Source organism: Mercenaria mercenaria, chromosome 2, assembly GCF_021730395.1.
Source record: "Mercenaria mercenaria strain notata chromosome 2, MADL_Memer_1, whole genome shotgun sequence".
In the NCBI taxonomy this organism is placed as follows: Eukaryota; Metazoa; Mollusca; class Bivalvia; order Venerida; family Veneridae; genus Mercenaria; species Mercenaria mercenaria.
The window spans coordinates 100,795,842-100,823,437 of record NC_069362.1 but is presented as its reverse complement, the minus strand read 5'-3'; the positions used below and the strand labels follow the sequence as shown (position 1 = coordinate 100,823,437).

General features: G+C 33.2%; 1 protein-coding gene across 1 annotated transcript; it reads left to right on the top strand.

Moving 5' to 3' along the window:
- The first annotated feature begins 1,836 nt into the window (after positions 1-1,836).
- On the top strand, positions 1,837-25,755 carry LOC123564722 (uncharacterized). Its single transcript, XM_053537368.1, has 6 exons — positions 1,837-1,980; positions 4,795-5,005; positions 5,600-5,748; positions 6,549-6,699; positions 7,483-7,654; positions 25,590-25,755. The coding sequence occupies exons 1-6, from the start codon at positions 1,962-1,964 to the stop codon at positions 25,596-25,598; spliced, it is 711 nt and encodes a 236-aa protein (XP_053393343.1). The 5' UTR covers positions 1,837-1,961; the 3' UTR covers positions 25,599-25,755.
- The last annotated feature ends 1,841 nt before the right edge of the window (positions 25,756-27,596 follow it).

Genomic DNA, 27,596 nt, shown 5'->3' with positions numbered 1-27,596 from the left:
AACATTATTACATTTGTTTTTAGCTCACCTGAGCAATGCTCAGGTGAGTTTTTCTGATCACTCGATGTCCGGCGTCTGTCGTCTGTCAGTCTGTGTGTCTGTCAACATTTAGTTTGTGTATGCGATAGAGGCTTTTTTTTTCAACTGACCTTCATGAAATTTTGGTCAGAACGATTACCTTGATGAAATCTAGGCTGAGTTCGAAAATGGGTCATCTGGGGTCAAAAACTAGGTCACTAGGTCAAATCAAAGAAACACTTTGTGTATGCGACAGAGGCTGTATTTTTTAAATTAATCATCGTGGATTATGGTCACAATGATTACCTTGATGAAATCTAGGTCGAGTTTGAAAATGGGTCATCTGGGATCAAAAACTAGGTCACTAGGTCAAATCAAAGAGAAACCTTGTGTATGCGATAGAGGCTGTATTTTTCAATTAATCTTCATGAATTTTGGTCAGAATGATTACCTTGATCTTGATGAAATATAGGCCGAGTTCGGAAATGGGTTATCTGAGGTCAAAAACTAGGTCACTAGGTCAAATCAAAGAAAAAGGTTGTACAGGACTGTCTTCTTTTTTTGCATGATGAGGAATCTCAGACTGTTAAGAAAACGAAAGAAATACAGTTTTGACAAATATGAAATATGATAATGTAAAACTGTACAAAATATGGATTCACGAATAGAGAAATATTGTTGTAAGTAATTATTTCAGTATATTGGATACATATAAAATGTATGGTATACCATTTTCGCACATCGTTATCTAAACAGTGAAATCAGAAGCAAATAATCATAATTATATTCCACAAGTTTTTAAAATCGGATCTAAATCTCAGCTTGTGCCTAAGATAGTTTTCTTTTTGTTTTTTTAAAATCCTGAGCTTATTAACTATATGGAAAAAGAAACACTTGGTTTTACTTCTGCAGAATGTAATCTTGTGGTGCTGTGGAAATACATATAAATGGCTATGCCCCTTGCAAAAATAGGTATACTGGAAAAGGAGTTAATGCTCTCGATTGCAAAAGCTACGAAATGTTACAGTATGATTGAGGTCACAAATAGAGACAACTGCCGCCTGATTTTGTTTTGCAATACCACCGTTGTGTCAGCAATTTGTTTTTTCGTTTTATATGGTTTAGAAATGAAACATTCAGAGATCTTATGAAACAAAAAACTATGTTGTCAAATGAGGACTCCCAATATCTGTGAGTGCGAGTCCTGCTTTTGTTGTCACGTGAGAAAGCCATCATTGAAGCTGAGATACAGAAAGTCGGTGTTTCGGCTAATGCGCCAGTTTCCACCTGAAACAATGCTTGAATGGACACCACAAAAATCTGGAACATCGTCATACATATATATGACCTGAATTTTGTTGGTGTGACTTAAAATCTAAGAATCAAGATACAATCAAACAGACGTGGAATGGCGAATTTGATTAGCTTTTGCTATGCTGTTTCATATAACTTTACCATGTCGGTAAGTTATACCCCCGAAAATGTCAACACGCTGCTTTGAGCGTAATAACTTTGTTATCTGATAATATTAGGAAAAGACTGTCATTTATCTGGCCTGTTGATATTTCAAAATGAGTTTGACTTTTCGTTAAAACGATAGTAATAATGATAATACATAACACTATCAACAATAATAATTTAAATACATATCTAAAGTGCTTTCCTACGTAATAAACATTTTTAAAAACTATATCAAAAAACCTGACAGTAAACGATAAATTCGCTCTTATCTCGGGCATTTAAATATAAATAAAATCATGACTGTTATTTCCATGAAATGTAAATTTGACTGGCATATGGAAGGAAAAATAATAGATAAAATTTCAGCATAAAATTGGTTGCTAATTATGTTGACATTTTCTTAAATCGTTGGGAATATATAAAAGAGCTCTTCGAGCTGAAACCAAAATTTGATGTAGTAAAGTGGCTTCGGAGATATCATAATGTCTAAGATGTTTTCAGGTAGGTTGATCTTACGTCTATACATTTGTACATTTTTGTCTCCATATAGTAAAGAATTTGTAAAAATTAATCGAGTTGTATTTTTTTTCCGGAAGGTTTTCGAAAGAAAATTTCGTACTTGATTTTCAATACACATTAAAGACATTAGCGTGTGACGACAATATGTGTTTACCATTTCTATTTCTATTGAAACAGCAAGGCTAAGATGTCTCTCGAAGGGACTATAGTGCTATTTTACATACCTGAACGGATAGAAAGCATGCTTTGTGACGCGAAGTTAGCGTTTGCTTCTTAAAAAACCGCCGTTAGTTGATTTTGTTGCAAAAATATGAAAATTTTAATGTAGGAATGACTTAGAATATTTCAAGTCTGAAGATATATAAAAAGAAGGGTTGTAAAAGGTAATTTTTGAGATTGCTTTTAAGTTCGGAAAATCCGTTGTTATAGATTATTAGCAGTTTTGTTAAAATATTAAACAAAAAGTTATCTTTTTATCCTTCGTAATTATGTTGATGACATGTCATATTTTTATATACATTTCAACAAGTAACTTTGCACTATATGGAATTATTTTGAAAAATATCTATGAAACAGTTTCTTAAAAAAGATGTTGTGAATCGTTTCGTTCGGTTATACGTATTTTATAATGCTATTATGTATACATGCTGATATATGAGAACAATTCTTCCGTGGATTTTTTCAAAGTCATTCCTTAGATAAAGTACAGAGTTATCTTCAGAAATAAACAAAAATATTGAGAGGTCGCTCACATTAATTAGAAGAAAAACGAACGTCTAATTAATATCGTTTCTTACATGTTTTTTCCCGCGGGAGTGAAATAAAGCCGTTACATAAAATTGACGTCGACGTGGTTTATAGCATAGGAGACGTTGGTCAAATTGGCTTGTTTATAATAGTTAGGGAAAATAGAAGTATTGATGTTTCGACAGGAAAAGCTAAAATGTAATAAAAGTATATTACATTTGGGACTTTCTACAATGACTTAATTAAATTCGTTGAATAAAAAAATAAAATGCGAGGCTTGTTTAATAAACCGAACTTGGCAAAAACACTACAATGATGCCTTTTCGAACCTCACTGGTTGGAAAATTCTTCTAATGAATCCTTCTAAATGAAAATCTTAAGGTTTGATTTATTCTAAACATTTTATTGCAAAACTAATAGCATGCCCTCCCCCATCCCAACAAAATGCCGTCAAAACCGTAAAAAGTATTTATAACAAAATTCCATTTTGGTAGAATGTGTGGAGGTCAAAGGCTTATAATTATAATCCGAGTCAATGAAGTATTAGTTCAGTATTATTCAATATTTAACATTCCATAACCAGTATTAACAAACGAGTATCCTAAGACAAATTTGCATTCAAATTGACATCCATGAACCCTGGGATGAAATCCTTGTCAAAGGTTAAGTCATCATTAATGAGCCGCACCATGAGAAAACCAACATAGTGCGTTTGCGACCAGCATGGATCCAGACCAGCCTGCGCATCCGCGCAGTCTGGTCAAGATCCATGCTGTTCGCAAACGGTCTCTCTAATTGAAATAGGCTTTGAAAGCGAATAGCATGGATCCTGACCAGACTGCGCGGATGCGCAGGCTGGTCTGGATCCATGCTGGTCGCAAACGCACTATGTTGGTTTTCCCACGGCGCGGCTCATCATTTAAAATGTGCACACTTTATCGTACGTTACACCTGAAAGCAGATCGAGCTCTTAATCTTTCTAAAATGGACTGGTCCATCATTCAATTTGGGCAGTACCATTTATTGCCGAAAGGGGTGTTCACCAAAAATTTACTAACTGAATAGCGAACAGTGCAGACCATGGTCAGCCAGCACGGACGTGCAGGCTGATCTTGGTCTGCACTGGTCGCAAAGGTAAAATCACTTGTCGCCAGTAGGCTAAAGATTAATTGACGCGTAACCTGATTCTGTGCATTTCGTAAGATTCATAGCGGGAGCTTTGTTCAAAAAGGAATTTTAACTTATCTCAGTTATGTTTATTTTAGTTTCTGTTCTCAAGATACACATACATTATTTCAAAAAGATCAATTCATTTCTTCTTCTACATCTTTTTTTTTTTCAAAATAACCAAGATAAGCTTACTTCAAATAAATGAATTAAACAACAACTTGATGATCAATTTCTTAAAAAAGATTTAGCTTTACTTTCTCTGTTTAAATTCACAGTTTTACAAAATATGGAATATCAATTGATTTCAAATTTTTAAATTGTCACTTCAATTTCACTTTTTGAATTCATTTGCATTTTGCATTTGCTTCTGTCTTGCATGTTGGCTGATTTCAGCCGACTTCGTTCTGTCGTTCAGGCACCTGCAAAAGAAAAATTCTACAGACGTCTCTCATGGTAGTTATTTCCCGTTATCGACAAAACGACAAAAAGGAAAGAAAGACATTTTGTCGTGAAAGAACGAAAAGACGTAGTTTTTCCAATAACAAATTGAATGAAACCATGCATTGATCAAAAATGGAAGTTATTAACTTGTTGTTTCTATAAGAAACACCTGTGACCCTTTCGTCCCGACGTGGACAAACACACTTGTGGTGCGGACAAAAAGGCGGTAAGATGCGTCTTATGTGTGTGTGTTTTTTTTAATTTTCGCAGGTCAGTACGACAGAAACGAAGAAGGCAGAAATCACAATTATTATAGCCGTGTGTACCTCAGGCTCACCATTTTGTGATATCAAAGATAAATTTAATTTCAGCCTTTAATATTATTTGAATACGCTTAGTCTTTTAAATCATCATATATCACGCTGTGCGCCATTTCAGTTCCTGTCTTTGTTTTGGCAATACTTGTTGTAACAGATGCGAGTCTTGATGAAGACTTCAGTTGCGAAAGATACCAGGATGTACGCGGGACATTTAAGGACTGCTTGAGAGAGCATGATGTTTTGGATTTTAGACGTATGATTGGGGAACTAATGGGTGATGACGTCATTGAAGGCGATGAACTTTATGCGGAACTTACGGCGATTTGCAGGTAATAATTACACTGTAATAAAATATTTATCTCCCTCTTCTTTACGAACAATCAAGTTTATCTTTTATACCTAGCAAGAGCAGTTGATAAAATTTCAGAAAATTGAATTACATAATTTCCAGTTGTTGGAACTGATATTTAGTTTTTGCGGCTGCTAGTTTTTACTGGTTAAATCTACTTACATAATAAATTTCAAGATGCGTGTTTCTAGTAATAAGAAATCTTTATTCTTTTTAATATTAACTAAAACTTTGATAAAAAAACAAGTCCCTTGATAACTGTGCTTTTCCATGATAGTGTTGTGGTCTATTCAGAAAACAAATGTTTTACAAAAAGCATTGCTATCAACTGGAACTTAATGTTGTTTTTCGTATTTAAAACGTCATTTCTGTTATATGACTTAACTTGTCTGCGCATTGTTTAACACTTATTTATTTCGTTCATGTGCCTACAATTTAGCAAGCAACTAAATACACAATTCTCTTGCATATACATGTAAATGTCTGTGTAGTATTCAATTTTGTTCGACAAATTTCGATCCTCATATTTGTTTAAAGTAATTTGTAATGTGACAGCACGAATTACTGATTTCAGTAATCGAGATATAGAAGAAAACATCGCATACTGTGTTGAAAGGCTCGTCACAGATTGTCCAGCACTAGAAGAGATAGTAAACAGAACAATCGAAAACAAGTTTTCATTCTTTTATGAGAACAACCAACCCTCAAGTATTCTCAGTGCAGGTTCGTTAGATACGGTCTCAAAGTGCGTCCTGCTTATTAAATCAAGGCGTTCACGTGTGCTATATTTCTGATATACCACAATTTCGGATCCCTAGATATTTTAACATGTTGAACCGCAGTATGTCAGACGATAAAGCATACGAAGTTTTTTGTTTAGTTTTATTCCAACATACTTTGTAATACATTTGTGTAAGATGAAACCGTCCTAGTAGTAATGAACCATACACCATGCCGTAAAATTCGACGTCTTGATAATTTCTCACCGGTTCACTTTTCTTAGGTCTTTTATACATTACACGATTGCTGGTAAATGATATCAAATGATTCCATAAATCATATTTGGGGTGCTCTTATATTGCAGATAAGTATACCAAAAGCATATGGATATTAGATAAAATGTATGTATAAATGTATAACCATATCAAAGGAAATAGGAACTGAAAGAAGTTTAGTTACCATCTAGGGACTGTTGTCGACTGCTTAAGGTCGTAATCTTCGAATCACTTGTCCCTCTCTATTGTGGTTTCCAAACCTCTCTTAGGATGTAGAACTCCTTCACATGAGGAAGCCACCCAGTTTGCATATTGGAGGTCGACGGCTCTGCCCGGGGTTCCGCTCGTGCCTGAAATGACGCACTGCAAAGTCTTCATCCACTCTCAAATGCTGGACAGTCGCCATGAGACCTATAATTGTGTCGGTGTGATTAGAAATCTAAACAAAAATAATTGAATTCTTAATTTTGAAAAATCGCCAGTCACGAAAATATTACCAAAATTATATTGTAGTATTTGATCTTGCAGCATTACAGCATGGCTATATGTTCAACAACAATTGCTCCATTAGAATGCAAGATCAAGGGGTGGAAGCAATGAGAACTTGTGCGATGGAAGCTTTTTCCGGCGATGACCTTAGCAATTTCCCTGTGGGCGATGTTCTGTCAGCATATCTAAAGTAAGAGTCATTTAATTTGTACTGCGTTAACTGAAGATAGTACAAATAAAAGTCTGTGTGTGAACTAGGTTTTGATAGATTTAACCAGTGCGACGTTATAATTTTGCACGCTCGTTCAACTACTTCCAGAGTAAAAGGTATTATGCTGAAATTACACAATGCTTATTATAATCTTAACAATAAGTTCATGCGTTGCAAAAGTACTTCCATTAAAGAAGGACAATGCTGAATTATTAATGGTAAAGTAGTTCAACCTGACTGCAGCTGATAATGTAAGTTTCTGATTCGGGGTCGCCCTGAGATCAACTTAGTTTTGAACATAAAAGTAAACAGGTTTATTTGATACTGATAAATTATACTTGATAGTTTTACCATGAATTTACTACTTAAATGGTGCGTATTCATGATGAGGATGTGCGGCTTATCTATTGTTAGTCTGTCTTCATTACTTCTAGATCTAAAACGTTTAATTTGTTTCCTACTTTTCGTAAGATAAGAACTGTCTTCTTCAGTTTGGTTTTAAAGTGACGTGATATTTTAAAAAACGTACCATAAATGCAGAAAATCTCTGCTTCATCCCCGATCAACGATAAGCATTTAAGCAAGCTGTCATGCAAAAGTCTACAAAACCCCGCCTTCATCAGTCTTCCCAGGCTTTGACGGGGTTTGATAGTGAAGGCTTACCTTTTATCATTGTGTTCTTTTATAGACTACTTACGCACATGTAAAAGATGTGATATAACTTCAGTTGCTGTAGCTCCACTCATAATAATTGCTTTTTAGAATCGGACGCAACTGGTTTCAGTGTAGTCTGACAGAAATCAGAGATGAATTTTCAGATGTATTAGAATGCGGGTCAACATTGCGGGACATGTTTATGACTTTTGCAATATTCCTGTCGGGCAGTGGCTACCTTACACCGACGCTAACAGCGAGTGACATGGCTGTGTTCGAGGTATATAACAAAGCCAGTTTACTTGAAACAGTATAAAATAATTAAATAAAACCATCCTATAACATTTGTGTGCAAATATGCAGCAATTTATATAGATTGTAATTTCATTCCATGAATTTGAGCGCAGGTTTCTAAATCTTGAAAGGGTGAAGGTACATTTTAGTCAAGTGGTATTAGCAATAAAAGAGCGCTAGAAATCGTCGGTTGAGGACCAGTATGGTAATACTCAAAAGTAATATTCGGGAGACAATGTATATGTTAGAGCTTGAACCTTTCCCGTCTCTGGAAAAAAACCACGAAAACCGACAAATGGGAATATAGTTAGCAGGGTCCAACGGTCATTATGTAAAATTCTGATATTGTGATTTTTCTAAATAGCATTTTTTCTTTACACTTTGAAACCACGTTTAAGACCCGTTTATTTATCACAACATTTTTACATTACATTTAATATAGAACATAGTTTTGACCATTTCTAGAAAACGTAATTGTTAGAATAGGAATAACAAATTAATGATATGTCGATAGGAAAGTTTGAACGAGTAGCTTGTTTTAGTCAGCAAGTGGCTCATTGATAATAAATTGCCATTGCATCTAGGTGAAACTGTCCATAATATTTGTCTGTAAACCCAGACTGGGGACAGATCCCAGTTCAAACATAATTTTAATGGTCCCATTATTGATCCAACTTCATCGGTTAAGGGTCTTGGTCCTACTTTGGATCAAAGTTTATCATGCGATTTAATGGGTCATACGGTCATTGAAAAGGTCAGTTCAAGTTTAAGATTTCTGCATAGGAAATGTGAGTACCTCTAACCTTTTAGCATTTGTTTTCATTCAGAATCATTGTGATTATGCTGTAGCTTTGGTATTATTGTTTAAGTAAAATGTGCAGCAAAAACTGTAAACAACCCTTCTTGTACTTAGACATTTTTCAACAAAATTATGTTCGCGATTATCGACAAGTAAACATTTGAGTTATTATATGTAACAACTTAATAAAACTTCTCATACGTCTTTGCCATTGTAATGTCAACTAAATAACACTGATCTAAATACTCGTTTATTTTAATGGAAGTATGCCCCTTTTCATTCTCAGTAATGATTTTTTTTCTTTTTGTAATATTTTGTTTGCAGTTAATATGGTAAAAGTTAAATGAAATTTCCAACACACTTTTCCCATACTATTACCAGTTGTATGACATACGTCCTGTAACTTTTTTTCATTTTTATGAAATCATACCCCTTTTTGTACTTTGTCATATTTTGCAACAAAGTACTATTGCCAGCGAGTTAATTTCTCAGTAATTGTGCATCATAAATCACTGATGCATGATCACTTGTCTTGAATATATTTTGCTACTCCAAAGTGTTAAGTAGAAGTAATACAATAGGGTTGTTATAATAGTAGCTCGATCTTGGATGCTGTTTTCGGCTGGAGTGTATTTTTGCCAGATCGGACCCACATTGAAAAATCCACGAGAGTCGAATACAAAATCCCAGATCTAGCTACTGTTATAATGACCCTTTTATTTAATACATCCACCTTTTTGTAAAGTGTTTTTTTTTTATTGAACGAAATCTTCAATGTTTATCGATGTTGAAATGGAACTTTAAGTTGTTATGTGTGCTATTGTCAGATCATTGTTAATGAAAGTAGTCCGGAAAAATACAATGTAGTGGACGCAACTTGACCCCGATGGTTGACCTTTGTATTATAATACATAATGAGGCATAATTTTTGAAAAGGATTGTACGTAAAACGCTTCATCTCTTTGCATTCATAAATTGAAAAAAAAAAATGTTGAAAAAACACGAGCTGCACGTGAAAATGGAAATATAAACTTGTGTAAATATGAATAAATGTATTGGAATGTTTTACTGATCAAATGTGAGTATACATACTTTGATACTTATATAGTGCGCTGTATACAAACTAATTCCATAAGTGTACACAGCTACACTAAGCACCCCTAATTTTTACAATGAAATAATCGATATGAATAATCAATTTAAGATCAACCATCGCATGTTGCGACTACTATACAAAGGTACAATACGGATTTTTTTTCTGCCTGTTCATATTTACTTGTGAAATACAAGCCTATTTTTTTACAGAATTTATATAGGTATATGTGTTGAGTTTCTAATTGTTATTGTTTCTTAATCAAACAATCCACTCCATGAAACATTTTGCAACCAAAAATAACTTCTCCTTCAGTGTGTGCTTTTTTTGCGTGCTTCTGTTGATATTTCTTGTTAATATTTGATGTTACGTGGTCGTTTCTGCGAAAACATATCAAAAATTGTTTTTATTATTGCGAGAGAACTTATATTCCTGTTCGCATAGTTTGCATAACAGAATAAGAACTTTTTTTAAATACATTGTAGTATGTTTTTATTGTTTTATATCATTTTTCTGATACCTATTTCTGTTCTTTGAAATTTAAACGTGATCGGACGGCACTAACAATTATTATTGTTGTAGGTGATTGAAGGTAATTAATAATTACAGTTTGTATATTTTCCAGTAGGCAATTTGACCATATTTATTTATATTGAAGGCATACCATGTATTATGACCTTTGGCAAATATTTCTGACTTTTTACCTGCGAGGCATTTGTATAATAAAACTAATTGAATGAGTGAGGTTAATGAATCTTATCTTTACCCGAAATCAGTACTATTTGCTCAAATTACTTTCTGCTCAAATACAAAAAGCAGCCACCTCCAGATTCGAGTTATGATGACCAAAGGAAGTGCAATGAAATGGGTCCAGTCGCTAAGGTGACCGTGTCGTAGACTAGCTGACAAAATATGTAGAATGTCATTAAAAAGTAGAGCTGATGTGACCTTAACGTCTCATATATAGATTTTTTCTCTGGCTACCTCTCCTAAATTATTCGTGTACCAATGGTTTGTAAAATATTTGAATAATGAGCTGGACATTTTTAGGGATCTGTCAAATCACACAATGTTTTAAACTAACAACCTCCAACTTATGATGACTATGCTTTAATAGCGTTTTTGTCTCCAAGCATTAACACTCCGGTCCTCCTTTAGTCTTAGTTTCCAGGAGAGAGAACCACCTGCGTATTTTATGCAATAATTCTCTATAAGGGTAAAACAACAGCAGACTTAAGAAGGTAGGTTACCTTAATATTTGTAATGTACGCTTGCCCTACCGGAAGCTAACGTGACGATTTACGACGACGTTTACGACAAACTAAATGTGTTTGTATATTCATTTTACTAAAATAAATCATATGCCTGTCTCCGATCTGATGCTTTTAAAATGGTTTATTCATGCAGAAATAATGAATAATTGCCGCAGAATAGCTTCAAAACTTAAAATGACGTCATTGACACCATGACGTTACGTGTCAGTTACCACGCAAAATTAAAGTCGTTTGAATGTACGTTTTCTTTATTTGAACTATTTTCAAACTGCCATTATTTGCTGAAATATTTTTATGAGTTTCTTGCTCTAAAAATGATCAATCATAATTTTGCTTCTTCTTTTTTTTCAATTAAAAATTGGGCAGTTTAATTTGTATTATCACATGTTTGACTTCGCGGGAGTGTAATAAAGCCATTAAATAAAAATGATAATACACTAGTGTAATAAAGCTTTGACGTCGACGTCGTTTATAGTGTAGGAGACGTTGGTCAGACTGACTTGTTTATATAGTTAAAGAAAGTCATATTTTTTATGTTTCGACAGGAAAGGCTAACATGTGATAAAAAGAATATTACATCTGTGACTATCCACATTTTATTTATTAAACTTGTTGAATAAAATTGATAAAATGCTCGGCAGAGCCGCACATTTTATTATTTTATTCGACTCGTTTAATAAATTCAATATGAAAAGACACTCATGTAATATCCTCTATTTACCTATTTTTCAGTTTCAGTTGATAATTTGTTACTTATACACTAAATCTAAGCACTGAAATTGCTCATTTCAGTAGAAAATTGTGGTTTCTTAAGGTTCATTCTATCGGAAAAATAGTGGGTCTAAATAATTAAGATTGGCGGGTTTGTTACTGGACAAAAGTCATAAAAAGTATACACCAATACATTCGTCTTGGAACGAAGTATACGACTAGATAATCAAACTACGACTACGACTCTTTCATAAGTCGTACGACGACGAATTTGATAACAAAATTGGTCATGTTTTTTCAAAATCAAGGGTTGCTTCAAAATACATGCGGAGTCCATTTAAAATGCATTAATAGACAGACAAGACATGTATCTAGTTCCTGCCACCCTTTAAATTACCCAAACTTTTTCTAAAGGGCTGACAAATTACGATTGAAAATATACTTTAAAATGCTTCAGACGATTGTTTTCATCGTGTTTTGTTGACATGACGGACTACTTTTTTGTTACTATAAATACTAAATTATGCACGGTGAAAACGTGCTCGATTCCCGCCAAATATAATAAAGGATAGTTCTTCACGCCGTTTACCTGTAGGGAGAGTTCTTTATCCCGATTATCATTCTCGGCAGATTTTATAGATCCAATAACACTATTCTAATAGTACAGTCAAAAAGTATTCAAAGAATAATCAATTTTTTCTTCTTCAAAATATTCTACAACCTGAAATGAAATCTAGAATATCTGATTCATTGAACTATCCAACATTTTTTCAAACGGTCTACTTAATATGATAAAAGCGTTATCGTTCCAAACTTTGTAAAAAAATTCTTACATCCATAACGTTTTTTAAAACATTTGACTACCTCAGGGGCGGATACAGTATTTGGTGTAAGAAAATAGGGGGGTCCGGGGGCATGATTCCCCGGAAAACTATGAAAATAATGGATCCATTTGGTGCATTCTGGGGTACTTTATTTGTTATTGACAAAGGACAGGTTTTGTGAAAAAATCAACACAAATAACATGCTAATTATAGTCACGTCTTATGAATTGTCAGACTTATTCTTGCGCGAGTATCTCGGAATTTCTTAGCCGTTCGTTTTTTGAGGATTTTCATGGAGAGGGTTTACCTAGGACTAAAATAATTTTTTGGAGCTCATGCAAACTGTCAGATTTTAAATGTGCCAGCATAGCGAGCGAGAAAAAAAAAATGCATTTTTTCCATCAATAAAAAAAAATAATAATAACAAAAAAACAACAAGTAAGACAAATTACCTAAGATAGAGATAAAAATGCATTTTTTATGTTTAACCCAGAACAGAAGACAAATTAAGTTTTCGAGCGTAGCAAGCGAGAAAAAATATGCATATTTTTCAGCCGGAACAAAAGATCAATCATTAGTGCGAGCGTAGCGAGTGAGAAAAAATGCATATTTCATATTCTTCAGTCAGAATAAAAGACAAATTATGTATCCAAGCGTAGCGAGCGAGAAAAAATGTATATTTTGCAATTATTTTACACAGAACATAAGACAAATTACCTATGCTCCGGCGATTTTAGGGGCGGGAGCGACCCGTGACCCCCTCCACACACACACACCCACGACCCCCGCTATAAATCCACTAATGGTAATACTTCAGTCTGTACGCAGAAATGATTACGTAACAACATTCAAACCATTTGAACTATTTATTCAAACTTGATGGGGGTTTATTGTACAAAACGGCTTTCGTTTTGGAGTTTAAGTATGCCTGCATCTTAAGCCTGACAATAGAAAACTTCATAAGCTCTGCAAAGTCGTTAAATAAGCTTAAATGTTGTAAAACTTTGCTAGATCCTCTTCCGACATCGACTTTAAAGGCCTTTTAAATCATACTTAAGGGCAGGTCCGGATCTAGCCTGGGAATCCAGTCTGACAATTTCTAACCTTTTTCACCTGAAAAACTGAAAATATCAAAACTCGGATGAATGCCAAAATTAACTTTAATTAGCAAAATTTTAAAGTTGGTCTTTAATGTAGGTAAGATTTCTTCTGACAATTATTGTCAACGGTTCCCAGGCTAGTCCGGATCCAGAATGCTTTATTTGATGCAGGGAGGCAACAGTTTAGAAAGAATGTGCCCACCAGTGAGAACATAGCTCCCAGCTTTGAGTAGGAGTCAGGGGTTCCCTGCAAAAGTTTGAAATATAGTGATTTTAATGGTGGCAATCTGATGAATTTTTGGTCTAAATTTTTGAGAAAATATGTTTAGTATACAGCACTTCTGTGTATGCTGTGTATTTATGATAAAAAGGATGAAAGTGACGACAAGTTAAGTAATCAATGAGACTGTTTTATTTTGCTGATAACAAATGCATGCATGTTCACACCAAATAAAAGTGTTTGTATATGACAAGCACAATAATGCATAGACAGTTGTGCTACAAAAGGAAGCAAACTTTTCCCCCTTATCGGTATAGTTTGACAAATATTCCTTCAGGGAGGTTGCAAAGCGAACTAGAATGATGTCGACAAAAATGTCTCATTCAAAACTTATAATAACGATGGGTCAATAATGTTATTAAGGAAAAATATATAGAATTAAACAACTGAACAAGAAACAAATGCCATGAAACATACTGTTATGATGCTTAACAAGTTTATTTGAAATGAAGAGAAGGAAACACAATGTAGTTGTCATCCGTCGTTAAAAAAGGCCACAACTCCAGACAAAATTATAATCGATCATAAAAGTCAGGGCCTAGTTTCAATTCAGTTGGATGGATTTGTTCGACTTAAGTTCACGAGTTCACGATGTGATGTATTAGTTCAAGACAAATAGGGAAAACAACTCCAGAAAAAAACAACAACAAGTTTTTGGGTAACAGAGTTAGCAACGTCCCCTGCCTAAGGACATTTCATCATACATACTGTATGCCAATACAGCACTTGGCATGAACAAAATAAAACAAGAGTGCCAGGATTTTAAAATTATGCTCGTCAGAAAGATGATAAAAATAAACATTTTCTGTACAAAACTAAAAAGTTTGGTAGACAGAAGCCAAAACAATGACATATCCAATTCTAAAAACCCAGCGTAAAAAGTTTTAAGAATAATCGTTTTATATAGTAGCAACAAAGGGAAGTAAGTTTTGATTTTTTAAGTCCACAAAAAACTCCTTACCTGAAGAGGTACCTTAAAATACACCTAAAATTTGAAAGTAACACAAAACAAGAGCTGTCCGTTAGACAGCGCGCTCCACTATTCGGGGATTTGACAGTAAAATGAATATATGTCTGAATAAGAGACCTCACTTTAAAAGAAAGATACACCAAGGGGCATAATTCCATCAAATACACAAATCTGAGTTTTTTAGGATTGTTAAAAGACATGCAGATGATGATGAAAAGATATATTTTGAGTTTTCAAGTCATTATCTTATAGAGCACCAAATTATGTTCCAGAAAACAAATTTTGTAAAAATTTAAGTATAAAAAGGGCATAATTTGGTCAAAATACAAATCAGGGTTATGGGGATTGTTACCACACATGCAGATGATGATGATAAAGATACATTTTTTTCTTATATTGCATTAAAGTAGTATTCAGAGAGCGAAGATTGCAAAAAAAAAAATTAAGCACAAAAGGGGCATAATTCTATCAAAAACACAATTAGAGTTATGGGGTATGTAGCCACCATGCAGATGATCATAAGCCCAAAACTTATTGATTTCAAGTCATTATCTTTTAAAATACCAAAGATATGTCTAAAAACAAAGCTTCGGAAAATAAACATGAAAATAATTCTAAGTATAACTCTTCGGTACCTTGACCTTTGGGGATAATGGGCTCAGCCCTTACACATACTTTTGTTTGTAAGCTGGACAAGTTGAACTTACAGTATGATATAAGCAAAAGTAACAAAGATAGACAGAAAAACAAAGGTTGCCGAAAAACTTTAACCTTAAAAATAACCCAAGTGTAAGACCTTGTTGCCCCTTTACCTTGGGGATAAAAGGGCTCAGCCCTGCACATACTTTGTTTGTATACTGGACAATGTTTATGTAAAGTTACAGTAAGATATAAGCAACAGTAACAAAGATTTTGACAGAAAAACAAAGGTTGCCGAAAAACTTTAATCTTAAAAATAACCTAAGTTAAACCTTGGTGACCTTGACCTTGGGTATAATAGGCTCAGGCCCCCATACAAACTTTGTTTGTATACTGGACAATGTTTTTGTGAAGTTACAGTAAGATATAAGCAATATTAACAAAGATATGACAGAAAAACAAAGGTTGCCGAAAAACTTTAACCTTAAAAATAACCTAAGTATAACACCTTGGTGACCTTGACCTTGGGTATAATGGGCTCAGCCCCCACACATACTTTGTTTGTATACTGGACAATGTTTATGTGAAGTTACAGTACGATATAAGCAATAGTAACAAAGATATGACAGAAAAACAAAGGTTGCCGAAAAACTTTAACCTTAAAAATAACCCAAGTATAACACCTTGGTGACCTTGACCTTAAGTATAATGGGCTCAGCCCCCACACATACTTTGTTTGTATACTGGACAATGTTTATGTGAAGTTACAGTAAGATATAAGCAATAGTAACAAAGATATGAAAAGAAAAACAAAGTTGCCGAAAAACTTTAACCTTAAAATAACCCAAGTATAACACCTTGGTGACCTTGACCTTGGGTATAATAGCTCAGCCCCCACAAAATTTGACTTATACTGGACATTGTTTATGTTTAAGTTACAGTAAGATATAAGCAATATTAAACAAAGATATGACAGAAAAACAAAGGTTGCCGAAAAACTTTAACCTTAAAAATAACCTAAGTATAACACCTTGTGACCTTGACCTTGGGTATAATGGGCTCAGCCCCTACACATATATTGTTTGTATACTGGACAATATTTATGTGAAGTTACAGTAAGATATAAGCAATAGTAAAAAGATATGACAGAAAAACAAAGTTGCCGAAAAACTTTAACCTTAAAAATAACCTAAGTAAACACCTTGGTGACCTTGACCTGGGTATAATAGGCTCAGCCCTATACAAAATTTGACTGTATACTGGACAAGTTTATGTGAAGTTACAGTAAGATATAAGCAGTATTAAACAAATATGACAGAAAAACAAAGTTGCCGAAAAACTTAACCTAAAAAAAACCCAAGTATAAAAACCTGTGACCTTGACCTTAATATAATGGCCGCCCCAACATCTTTGTTTGTATACGACAATGTTTAAGTGAAGTTACAGTAAGATATAGCAAAGTAAAAAAAAGACAGAAAAACAAAGGTGCCAAAACTTAATCTAAAAATAACCTAAAACACCTGGGACCTGACCTGGTAAATAGCTAGCCCCTACAAAAACGAGTATATGGACAATGTTATGTGAAGTACAGTAAAATAAGCAATATTAACAAAGATATGACAGAAAAACAAAGGTTTGCCGAAAACTTTAACCTTAAAAATTAACCTAAGTATAACACCTGGTGACCTTGACCTTGTATAATAGGTCACCCCAAACAATTTTGATTTTATACTGGACAATTGTTTATGTTAAGTTACAGTAAGATATAAGCAATATTAACAAAGATATGACAGAAAAACAAAGGTTGCCGAAAAACTTAACCTTAAAAATAACCTAAGTATAACACCTTGTGACCTTGACCTTGGGTAAAATGGGGTCAGCCCCCAACAATATATTGTTTGTATACTGGACAATGTTTATGTGAAGTTAAGTAAGATATAAGCAATAGTAACAAAGATATGACAGAAAACAAAGGTTGCCGAAAACTTAAACCCTTAAAAATAACCTAATATAACACCTTGGTGACCTTGACCTTGGGTTTTAATAGGCTCAGCCCCTATTACAAACTTTGACTGTATACTGGACAATGTTTATGTGAAGTTACAGTTTAAAATATAGCAGTATTAACAAAGATATGACAGAAAAAAAAAGGTTGCCGAAACTTTAACCTTAAAAATAACCCAAGTAAAAACCCTTGGTGACCTTGACCTTGGGTATAATGGGCTCAGCCCCCATACAAATTTTGATTGTATACTGGACATTGTTTAAAGTGAAGATTTCAGTAAGATATAAGCAATATAACAAAGATATGACAGAAAAACAAAGGTTGCCGAAAACTTTAACCATAAAAATAACCTAAGTATAACACCTTGGTGACCTTGACCTTGGGTATAATGGCTCAGCCCTACACATAATTGTTGTATACTGGACAATGTTTATGTGAAGTTACAGTAAGATATAAGCCCAAAAGTAACAAAGAATGACAGAAAAACAAAAGGGTTGCCGAAAAACTTTAACCTTAAAAATAACCTAAGTATAACACCTTGGTGACCTTGACCTTGGGTATAATGGGCTAAGCCCCTATACATATATTGTTTGTATACTGGACAATTTTTATGTGAAGTTACAGTACGATATAAGCAATAGTAACAAAGATATGACAGAAAAACAAAGGTTGCGAAAAACTTTAACCTTAAAAAAAACCCCAAGTATAACACCTTGGTGACCTTGACCTTGGGTATAATGGGCTCAGCCCCTACACATATATTGTTTGTATACTGGCAAGGGTTTATGTAAAGTTACAGTAAGATACAAGCAATAGTAAAAAAGAAAATGACGAAAAAAACAAAGGTTGCCGAAAAATTTTAAACCCAAGAAGGGTAACGCCGACGCCGACGCCGGGGCGAGTAGTATAGCCCCCCTATTCTCCAAAATAGTGGAGCTAAAAAGGGTCTTGATTTCTCCCTACGGCAGTTATAAAAAGTTGTCTATATATTGTTTATAGTGACAACAAAAGAGAGTTATCTGAAAAAAATCTAAGTCCAACAAAAGTACTTATCAGGTAGCCTTACGTAAAAAACACATCAAAATTGGATGTAACATGCGTTTTGTATTTACAGAAAAGTAGTCCCAATTTTTCCTAGGGCTAATAGAAACCCCTTACCCTGCTGAAATTTCTATAATGAACTTGCCCATTTTTTATTTTGGACAGTACCATTAACTGTTAAACGCGATGCTTACCAAAAATATACTGAGTGAATGGCGAACAGTGTGATCATCATCAGACTGCATGGATGTGCAGGTGATAGATCTACATGGTCGCAAGACAGAAAAAAATCATGTTCAGCATGGAAAGGGTTAATAGAATAGAACTTTACAGTAATAGCTATTTATAGAAACAGCAAAGGATTAGGGGCCTGGTTCTTACTCTGACAACCATCTCATGATGATGATCATTTTTGCCATTGTCATCAAAATCCCTCCATATGAACAAGAAATGCTACGGACAAAGTCATTTGTGTATCTGCCCTTTTGGCCTCCAAGTGTGACTTCGAGCTAGGGGTCTTGGTCTTGGGCATGCACTGGTTTCATTATGGTGAACCCTTTATCCCAAGTTATCAAAAAGTCCTTCATGGATCGCAGCGTTATTGACCAGACACCAAAAGACTCTTTTAAACCTTTGACCTCTAAGTGTGACCTTGACTTGGAGAAAGGGGTTTTGGGTCTTGGCAAAAACACTTTGGGTCTCTTTATGGTGAACTTTTATGCCCAGAAATTCCAAAATCCTTTATGTATTGCAGTTATTGACCAGACAGAAACAGACCTTTTAACCTTTGACATCTAAGTGTAACCTTGACTACTTAGGAGTAGGGGTTTGGGTCTAGCAAACTTAAACATTGAAAACATCCAGAAACATTTTCTATAAAAACAAGTATGAAAGTTTTTACACTTTTTCTACAAGACTATTTTATAAGTTACAATTTTTATGTAGAATATGCTCAGAGAAGTTGAAGATTAATCAAGTCCACACTTTTAACTTCCCAATATTCATAATATCATTAACAGTTGTGAGGAAAAAAAGTATTTTGTAAATTAATAAAAAGTAAGTTCTTATTCATGAAAATTATTTCTTTTTCTCTAGTTTTGTATTTCTTCTTGATTCCCCAATGCGTTTGAAATATGATTTAAACCTTTTGTATTATCCTGTACCATGTTGCAATTTTATTCAGAATTATGCTCACAAATTGGGAAAAAGAAATGTTGCACTGGACCCCTATTTCCAGAACAGTACACCTTCCCTTTAAACTTCCTTATGCCAATTAGCAACTGTTACATTCAAGTATTTTGCAAATTATTCTTAGGCAGTTCTTCATACTGATGCATACTTTTTTTTTCTTAATACTTGTATTTCTATTTCTCTGATTCTGGAAATTATGGTAGTACATTTGCAGATGTATGATTCATCAAATAGTTCAGTTTTTGTTGGCCAGTGCTTTAAACAATTGTGGCCTTAGATGATCATTGAAATGGAAAATTAGCCATTTTCACACTAGTATAAATTAACATGTTTTATATGTTCATAAAACACAAAATTTTAGAATGTAAAATCTGACAATTATAATATTATCAGTCTGACAGACATTATCAACAAAATGTCATTAAGAAGTGGAAAAACATTTACCTTACACAGTAATAAAGACTAAGAAATACAGCTTTGAATTCAAACAGATGATATATATTTGTCTGTATGTCTTCATGCATTCCATTTTCAACTAACACTATACATAGGCACATGATCATTCATGTCCATAATATATACTAAATTTCTTTGAATTGTTTAAAAACTGTCAGTAGGCATACACAATGTACAAGTGTATTTGTGATATTTTAAAGGACATCACTCAATAAAAAGTAACCTGAAATGAAAGTCTTGCAATATGTGCATGCCTACTTCATGTTGATAATTTTATATCAACTTACTTTTGCACTGTGACACAGTATGAAAACTGTAGGAAGAGATGAAATATAATTCTTATAATAAAAAAAAGGGCATAACATTTCCAAATTTGATTTTAGGCTAAAATAGTAAAGGCCTTAATTTTACATTTAAGTAAAGTGTAATACAAGTTTCAAGGGCTTTGGGATAGAAAGTGGGGAGGAGCTGAGTACCAAAAGAACAAAAAAAAAGAAACTGTAACTCTTTCATTTAATTCAAGATTCTAAAAAGGCCCCATAACTTTAGAAAATGTCATCAGATGTAAATCCACTATAGTATGTGTATACTTCTGCTGCTTGGCCATGAAGTATACCATGATCCATTTGAATATGATGGAATCTGCAGAAAGAGGGGTTTTAATGCAAAAAGTATGAGGAAGCTATGATATGACAATTTTGAAAAAGAAAATGACATAATAACTGAAGAAACAAATAATCAATTTGTTTAGTCCTGACAATATGTCCCTGTCCATTCATGCTGATGTACCAAGTTTCATTAAAATGATAAATGTAATTACATAAAAAAATTAAAAAATGCAGCTCTAAACTACCCTGTATTTTGATGTCTACTGTTCATAGTCTACCCAAAGCCCCAGAACTGGCTGCATTGAGGCATTTTGTTCACCATATCATACTGTAACTAAAAAAAGTCCAACATGTACATTATATTACATAAACTTTTCTTTCACAATTAACGGGGGATTTCTCTATAATTTCCATTGCTGACACTTCACATTAAAAACAATTTAAAGTACAATGTACATAATTCTAAAATCAGTTATTATAGTTTTTGTAAAATAAGTGCTGAAAGCCATATCTATTTTCAAAACACTTTTAAACACCTACCTGTATAAAATGGTGTGTAAATTGGCAGTCTGCTTGCTTCTTGGCAAATTTTTGCATTCATTGTCCCCTTATTTCTTTGAATAAATTTATATCTTCATCTGAAATAAGTATAGGTATGCATAAAAAAAAAATATGAGGAAAAATATTGGTGGTTTTCAAAATAATGAAGCAAAAGTTTTGACTTTGGGGTTGGAAATTCAAACCTATTTCTTTTGGTGGTCACCTATTTTTTATGATAGCAAATAATTCAAATTCAAGGAAATATACAACTTTGGGAGGAGTGTGAGAAATACCATTTCTCAATCAGATAAATTTGAACAGGCTTCAGTTCATTTAAATTCAGAGAATTTCCAGTAAGATGGGTGATAAATAGTGCGTGTTTTATGACAAGGAAATATGTATAACAGTAAATGTTTTTCAACATATATGAAAAGGTGTTTGTGTATAGTTTGAAACTTAATTAATAAATGTTTGTGGGACTTTGGTTTTTAAAATCACCCTTTCTGCACAAATCTGACTTAAAAATAAAATTTTTCCTAGAAAAGTTGTTGCTGAATGAAAAATAATTAACATATTTATTAATACTTTTTTTCCTCAATTTTGCAGGTTTATAAACCACATTCCAAATTTCAAAATTTTTGGTGATTTTTAAGAGATGCACAGGGGAACATACTAAAAATCAGTGTAAAACATCTGGGTTTTTACTTTTTTTCCCTCTAAATGGAAAACCCTTTAGTTAAATAATACTTACAAGGGACATTTTTGGGTGTATAAACATATATGAAGATTCTGAGAAAGTTTATTTATAAAACAATAAAATACAAGGTGTCTTCAGAGCTGAAGGATAAAGATCATAGAAAAACATTATGACTTAAGAAAAGTAATGGGGGGTTTTGAAATTGTTGTGTTCAACTTTTAAATGTATCACTATTTTTTTATGAAGGGGTCCTTTAACAAGACATGAACTATTGGTAAGAATAAAATGTAGTTAATGAAAAGAAGTATTTTGTTTTTTAAAAGTGCAGAGTTTAGATTTCATAAGAAAAGCCAAAGCGTAACAATTAAGTTTGGTTTGAAAAAAGTAAAACACAGTTGAAAACTATCCTTCATGCAAAATGTCACACTTTTTGGGGCAGAGGGGACAAAATTAGCTATATAATTTAACATAACTTTTAAAAAAGCTTGAGCTATTCATTGAAATTTACACATTTCTTGATACATTGATTTGGAAAATCATTGCCCCAAAACACATTCTAAACTGAACTGAATTAAAGTAAGGTGAAAAAAAAGAAAAAGCTTCATTATTTGAAAACCACCCCTTAAGGAAATCAGCATTATATATGGAATCTTGACAAGTGTGGATTAATGTATATTAAAAAATACTCTGTAGCCTTCATTTCTTTATGCTGATTCTGTAGGTCTACGCACAGTTGATTTAGAAGTTTAACAATCATGCATGCCATGTAAAATAAATAATTATGATACTATTTATTAATCACATCTTGCTGTAATATAGGCCTATTGTATGTTATTTCATTCCTTGTATAAATTTGTTGATATTTTGGTGCATGATCATGTTTCATTCAGACCCTTGACCTTGTCCAGCTATGCAGAGGTGTCCTTTTTTGGCTTACCTATAGACATTGTTCTTTTTTTTTACAAAATTTTTTGTAGAATATATGAACATCTATAGAAAATTTACATTTACCTAGCTGTATGTTGGTCGACATCACGTATTTCCCGCTGAACAAGAATGTCAATGTGAAAGCCAGCACAGGTTAAAAAAATTTTCAAATGACATTGTTTCCATGGTGCAGGTATTCATTCATCTGAAACAAACACATGAGGATTAATGCACAGCAGACCTTGATTCTAATTAATGTTAATGTTACTTAAAATATTGATGGTTTTTGCCGGATGATTCAGCACGTCGATCAGACATATTTTATGGCATAAATGCAGAGCTATGTTCAAATTATGTCAATTCAAAATCAAAAAGTACATCAACGTTTTTTTTATGACAATGATCTATTCTTTTATTCTGATCGATTCACTATCTATGAAAAAAGCGTTAATTCTGCATCGACTCTATTTCAAAATCGAAATTTATTTGTTGTTTGATCTACCAGTGGTTTAATGATAATCTATGGCGGCAGTGATACAAGCAGCATATGCTATGTTCTCCGCCCAAAAATAGGCAAATCATTCTCAGATCTTGAAATAGAGTCGACTGATAATCAAACTTACTTTGAACTCGTTGCAAATAATTAAATTTATATAAATCTATATAACTTTGCACTTTCCATTGTTCCTGTCCAGAACAACTCGACTGTCAAAATATGTAAACACGAGGGGGGGCCTTTTGACAAGACAGTCATGTAAACTTCCGAAGGAAATAGTCCAAATTTATTCCAGTTACTTCATATGCGAATTATCGTGAATTATAAAATTTTATGCATAATGTATCGCATATAGATTTAAGCATAAATTTAATGTTTGTGAATCCTGTTCTTTAATTGTTTTCACGTTAAGCGCCGAAAATCATGAAATCCACGAGGCCATGTGCTCAGCCTGATCACATTCTACGCACTAACACATTTTTGTGTGAAAAAATATGCGAAATTTAATTTTATTCTGTCAATCACTTTGGACTGCAACCGTTTCTAAAAATAAAATTTACACATCTGACTTTATGTGTATTGCCCTTGTAATGATATTATGGATTTTTTGTCATAGATACGCATGTTTTTCTCAATTAGTTGTGAAATGATGATGTCTGCTAAAAAAAAGAGAAAATAAAAATTATCTGAAATTATCGACTATAAAAGGCACTTTCATTAAATTTATTTAAAAATTGATTGCTCGCAGGAAGTAGATATATTGTCCAGGTACGTTTTGGTTACAATTTTAGGCAGAATAATGCTTGAATGTAGCAGCTGTCGATTTTGAAAAAATTTTGACCACCTAAAAATATTTTTTTCTGTCTTCTGTCCGGGTTTTCGGGTACAAGTTGGCATTTGTTTTTCAAGAATATACTTCAAAGGAGAGCTAAATCATTTTCAATAGGCATTTCATTCTTTAAATTATGTAATTCTTCAGTAAAAATTCGCAAAAAGGGTTGTAAAGACAAGCACTAAAATGTCGATATTTTGGCTATAGAATGTACCTTAAATTAAATTGATGTTACCATGGAAACGAATCATGTGACCTATATATGTAAATGTAAAATTCAAAAGCGTTGATACTGATATATTTAAGGAACACAGTTTCGGCCTTTTTATTTGCATTTCAACAATATCCTTGAGAATCATTGCAGCATGCAGAACGATTTTTCCATAAAAAAAGTCAGATGATGGGTACTGCTGTAAGTATTTTAAGCTGTAAATAAATGCAAATAACCGTTTTCATACATAGCTGTTTAAAAATGAGAGAAAATGCGTTACCATGGAAACTCGAGCCCCGCGACGTATACATTTTAAGTTTATATTAGAAAGCTGACGCGCATACTAGTAAAATTATCAATGATGCAGACTTCAACGGATAACAATGAAACCAAAATACACTGAAAAGTGTTAGTTAACCGCATTTTCCTTCTTCTTTCAATAAAAAATATTTTTGGGGATGGGGGGTGGGGGTTGGGGTGGGGTCATGTATTTCAAACCTTAATAAAAATTTGCCTTTTAGGCACAGGGATAAAAGAAACTGAGATTGTAGCAGGTAAAACATTAAATTACACGAAATATAAAAAATGCTGCGGTTCAACTAATTTATATTTACCCTGGTAACAAGGTAACCTACTTCCTTAAGTTCAAAATTAATGATGATGTAAAACATTCAATACACAGATCGGTGTGCATCGTATCTACCTTCTTGTCGCTTCTTAGATCAGCAGATTGTGATTTAACAGTATCAATTAGTATGTTTAGTTCTGTTTTTAAATGGTTTTAATTCGATATAGAGAACTTATGTGAACCATTACCCTGCTAAATTTCTAAAGTGAATTTGTCCATCTTTGAATTTTGACAGTACCATTAAATGTTAAAAGGGTTCTTACAAAAAGATACTGACTGAACAAGTTAACAATTATGTTCGATGCCAAACCAGGACAGTCACTTCGAAGTATCACGAACGATAAGTAATCACTTTTTAAACTGGAGTTACCTCCCTTTTTAGTATTTAAAACCCAAAACAAATGGTCTCGGGATTTCTTATGCGTTTCAGAGTACAACAGGGGGAACATGTTATAGAAACAGGTAAATGTTGTACAAAAAACAAAGAAAGCATAGCTGTCACCTTATTGATTCTATTATGGCAAAACAAGATTCATTAGTTCAAAGAAAAACGTCACTGCCGTTCATGTGAATATAGAACCTTCCATTTTCTTTTTCAGAATGCTTAACAAAGGCGACTGTCACACAGGAGACAAGACTAGAAATATTTCAGTTATGGTACAGACATTCACGCAGTTAACATACTGGGCGATGTATGTACTTGAAGTGCTTTGCTTTGGAATTACACGAAAATGAACTGTTATACGTATTAAATAATTATTTTAATTCTATTTTATTTCATTTGATAGCAGCAGATCAAAAATTATTTTGCAAATGTCAACATACAGTAAAAAGTTCAGTCAGAGAAAGTACACGAACAGAGAAATTACATTCAATTTTTTTTTTTTTGCAAACAGTGAAAGCTGCATTAACATCATTTAATATTAAAAAGAATTGTCTTATCTGATTGACAGATAAATTACACGTGAGTTACTATTTAAGATATAATTTATAGCAAAACAGTGATTTAACACTATTTATGTACGGTGGGCTGTTATACGCCGGGCGTAATAATTTCACGAGGGCTGCGCTCGAGTGTGTAGTGTTAAGGAGGTAGGTTTCCTTAATATTTGTGTGTGCGCCTGTCCAACCGGAAGCTAACGTGACGATTTACGACGACGTTTACGACAAACTAAATGTATTTGTATATCCATTCTTCTGAAAACAAATCATGAATCTGTCTCCGATCTGATGCTTTATATTTAATAATGCAGAAATAATGAATAAATTGCCACAGAAACGCTTCAAAACAATGTTGCCTTAAAATGACGTCATTAACGTCATGACGTTACGTGTCAGTTACCGCGCAAAATTAATAGATTTTGTTTTGAAAGTACATAACTCTTTGCATTTTCTTTATTTGAACTATTTTCAAATAACCATTATTTGCTGAAATATTTTTATGAGTCTTTTGCTCTGAATAATAATCAATATTTTGCTTCTTTTATGTAGTTGTATTGAAATCTTATACGGAATGTAAGAAAATGGATAATGGTAACCAATGTTATTTGGAATATAGTTTGGTGAAAGGTTACTTGTTACGGCCATTTTCAAATAAAAAACTAGCAGTTTGATTTGTATTGCCTATTTTTCAGTTTCCGTTGATAATTTATTATTTATATACTAACATAAAGGTCTAAAATTGTTCAAATATCAGTAGAAAATTGTGGTTTCTTGAATTGCATTGATGTTACCATGGAAACGAAGCCCGTGACCTATATATCTAAATGTAAAATTCAAAAGCGTTGACACTGGTCTATTTAAGGAACACAGCTTCGGCTTTTTATTTTCATTTCAACAATATCCATGAGAATAATAGCAGCATGCTGAACGATTTTTCTATGAAAAATGCCAGACGAAGGGTACTTATTTTAAGCTGTGAAATTTGTTTGAATAAATGCAAATAACACAAAAATATAACCTACGTTAGAAATAATATGTTTTAAAGCTACATTAACAAGAAAGATAATTTTATTCAATATTTTTTTATAAGAAATTACGACAAAAGGCAAGATATAAGCTATTTTAAACATCTCTGTTGCCATGGTTACTTTAAACTTTAAGAAAAATAGGGTACCATATAAAGTCCTTGGTATTTTGCTAATAATATTACCCAAATATGCCATGTTGGTCATTAACAGAATGGCACTGAAACCGATGAAAACCCCTGTTTTTATACATAGTTATTTAAAAATGAAAGAAAATGCATTACAATGGATTCACGAGCCCTGCGACATATACATTTCAGGCTTATATTAGAAATCTAACGCGTATACTAGTAAAATTATCAATTATGCAGACTTCTACGGATATCAATGAAACTAAAATACACTGAAAAGTGTCAAATATCCGTATTTTCCTTCTTCTTTCAATATAAAATACATTCGGAGGGTCATGTTCTTCAAACCTGGATAAAAGTTGAACTAGAAGGGACTGAGATAAACGAAATTGAGATTATAGCAGCTAAAACATCATATTACACGAAATACAAAAAAGTTGCTGCGGTTCAATTAATTTGAATTTACCCTGGCAACAAGGTAACCTACCTCCTTAATAAAATATAGAAG

Excerpts from the sequence above, each read along its gene's own strand:
- LOC123564722 (XM_053537368.1), top strand. Across the intron at positions 5,006-5,599 it reads GAACTTACGGCGATTTGCAG|TAATCGAGATATAGAAGAAA; the intron begins GTAATAATTACA and ends TACTGATTTCAG. Across the intron at positions 5,749-6,548 it reads CTCAAGTATTCTCAGTGCAG|CATTACAGCATGGCTATATG; the intron begins GTTCGTTAGATA and ends TTGATCTTGCAG.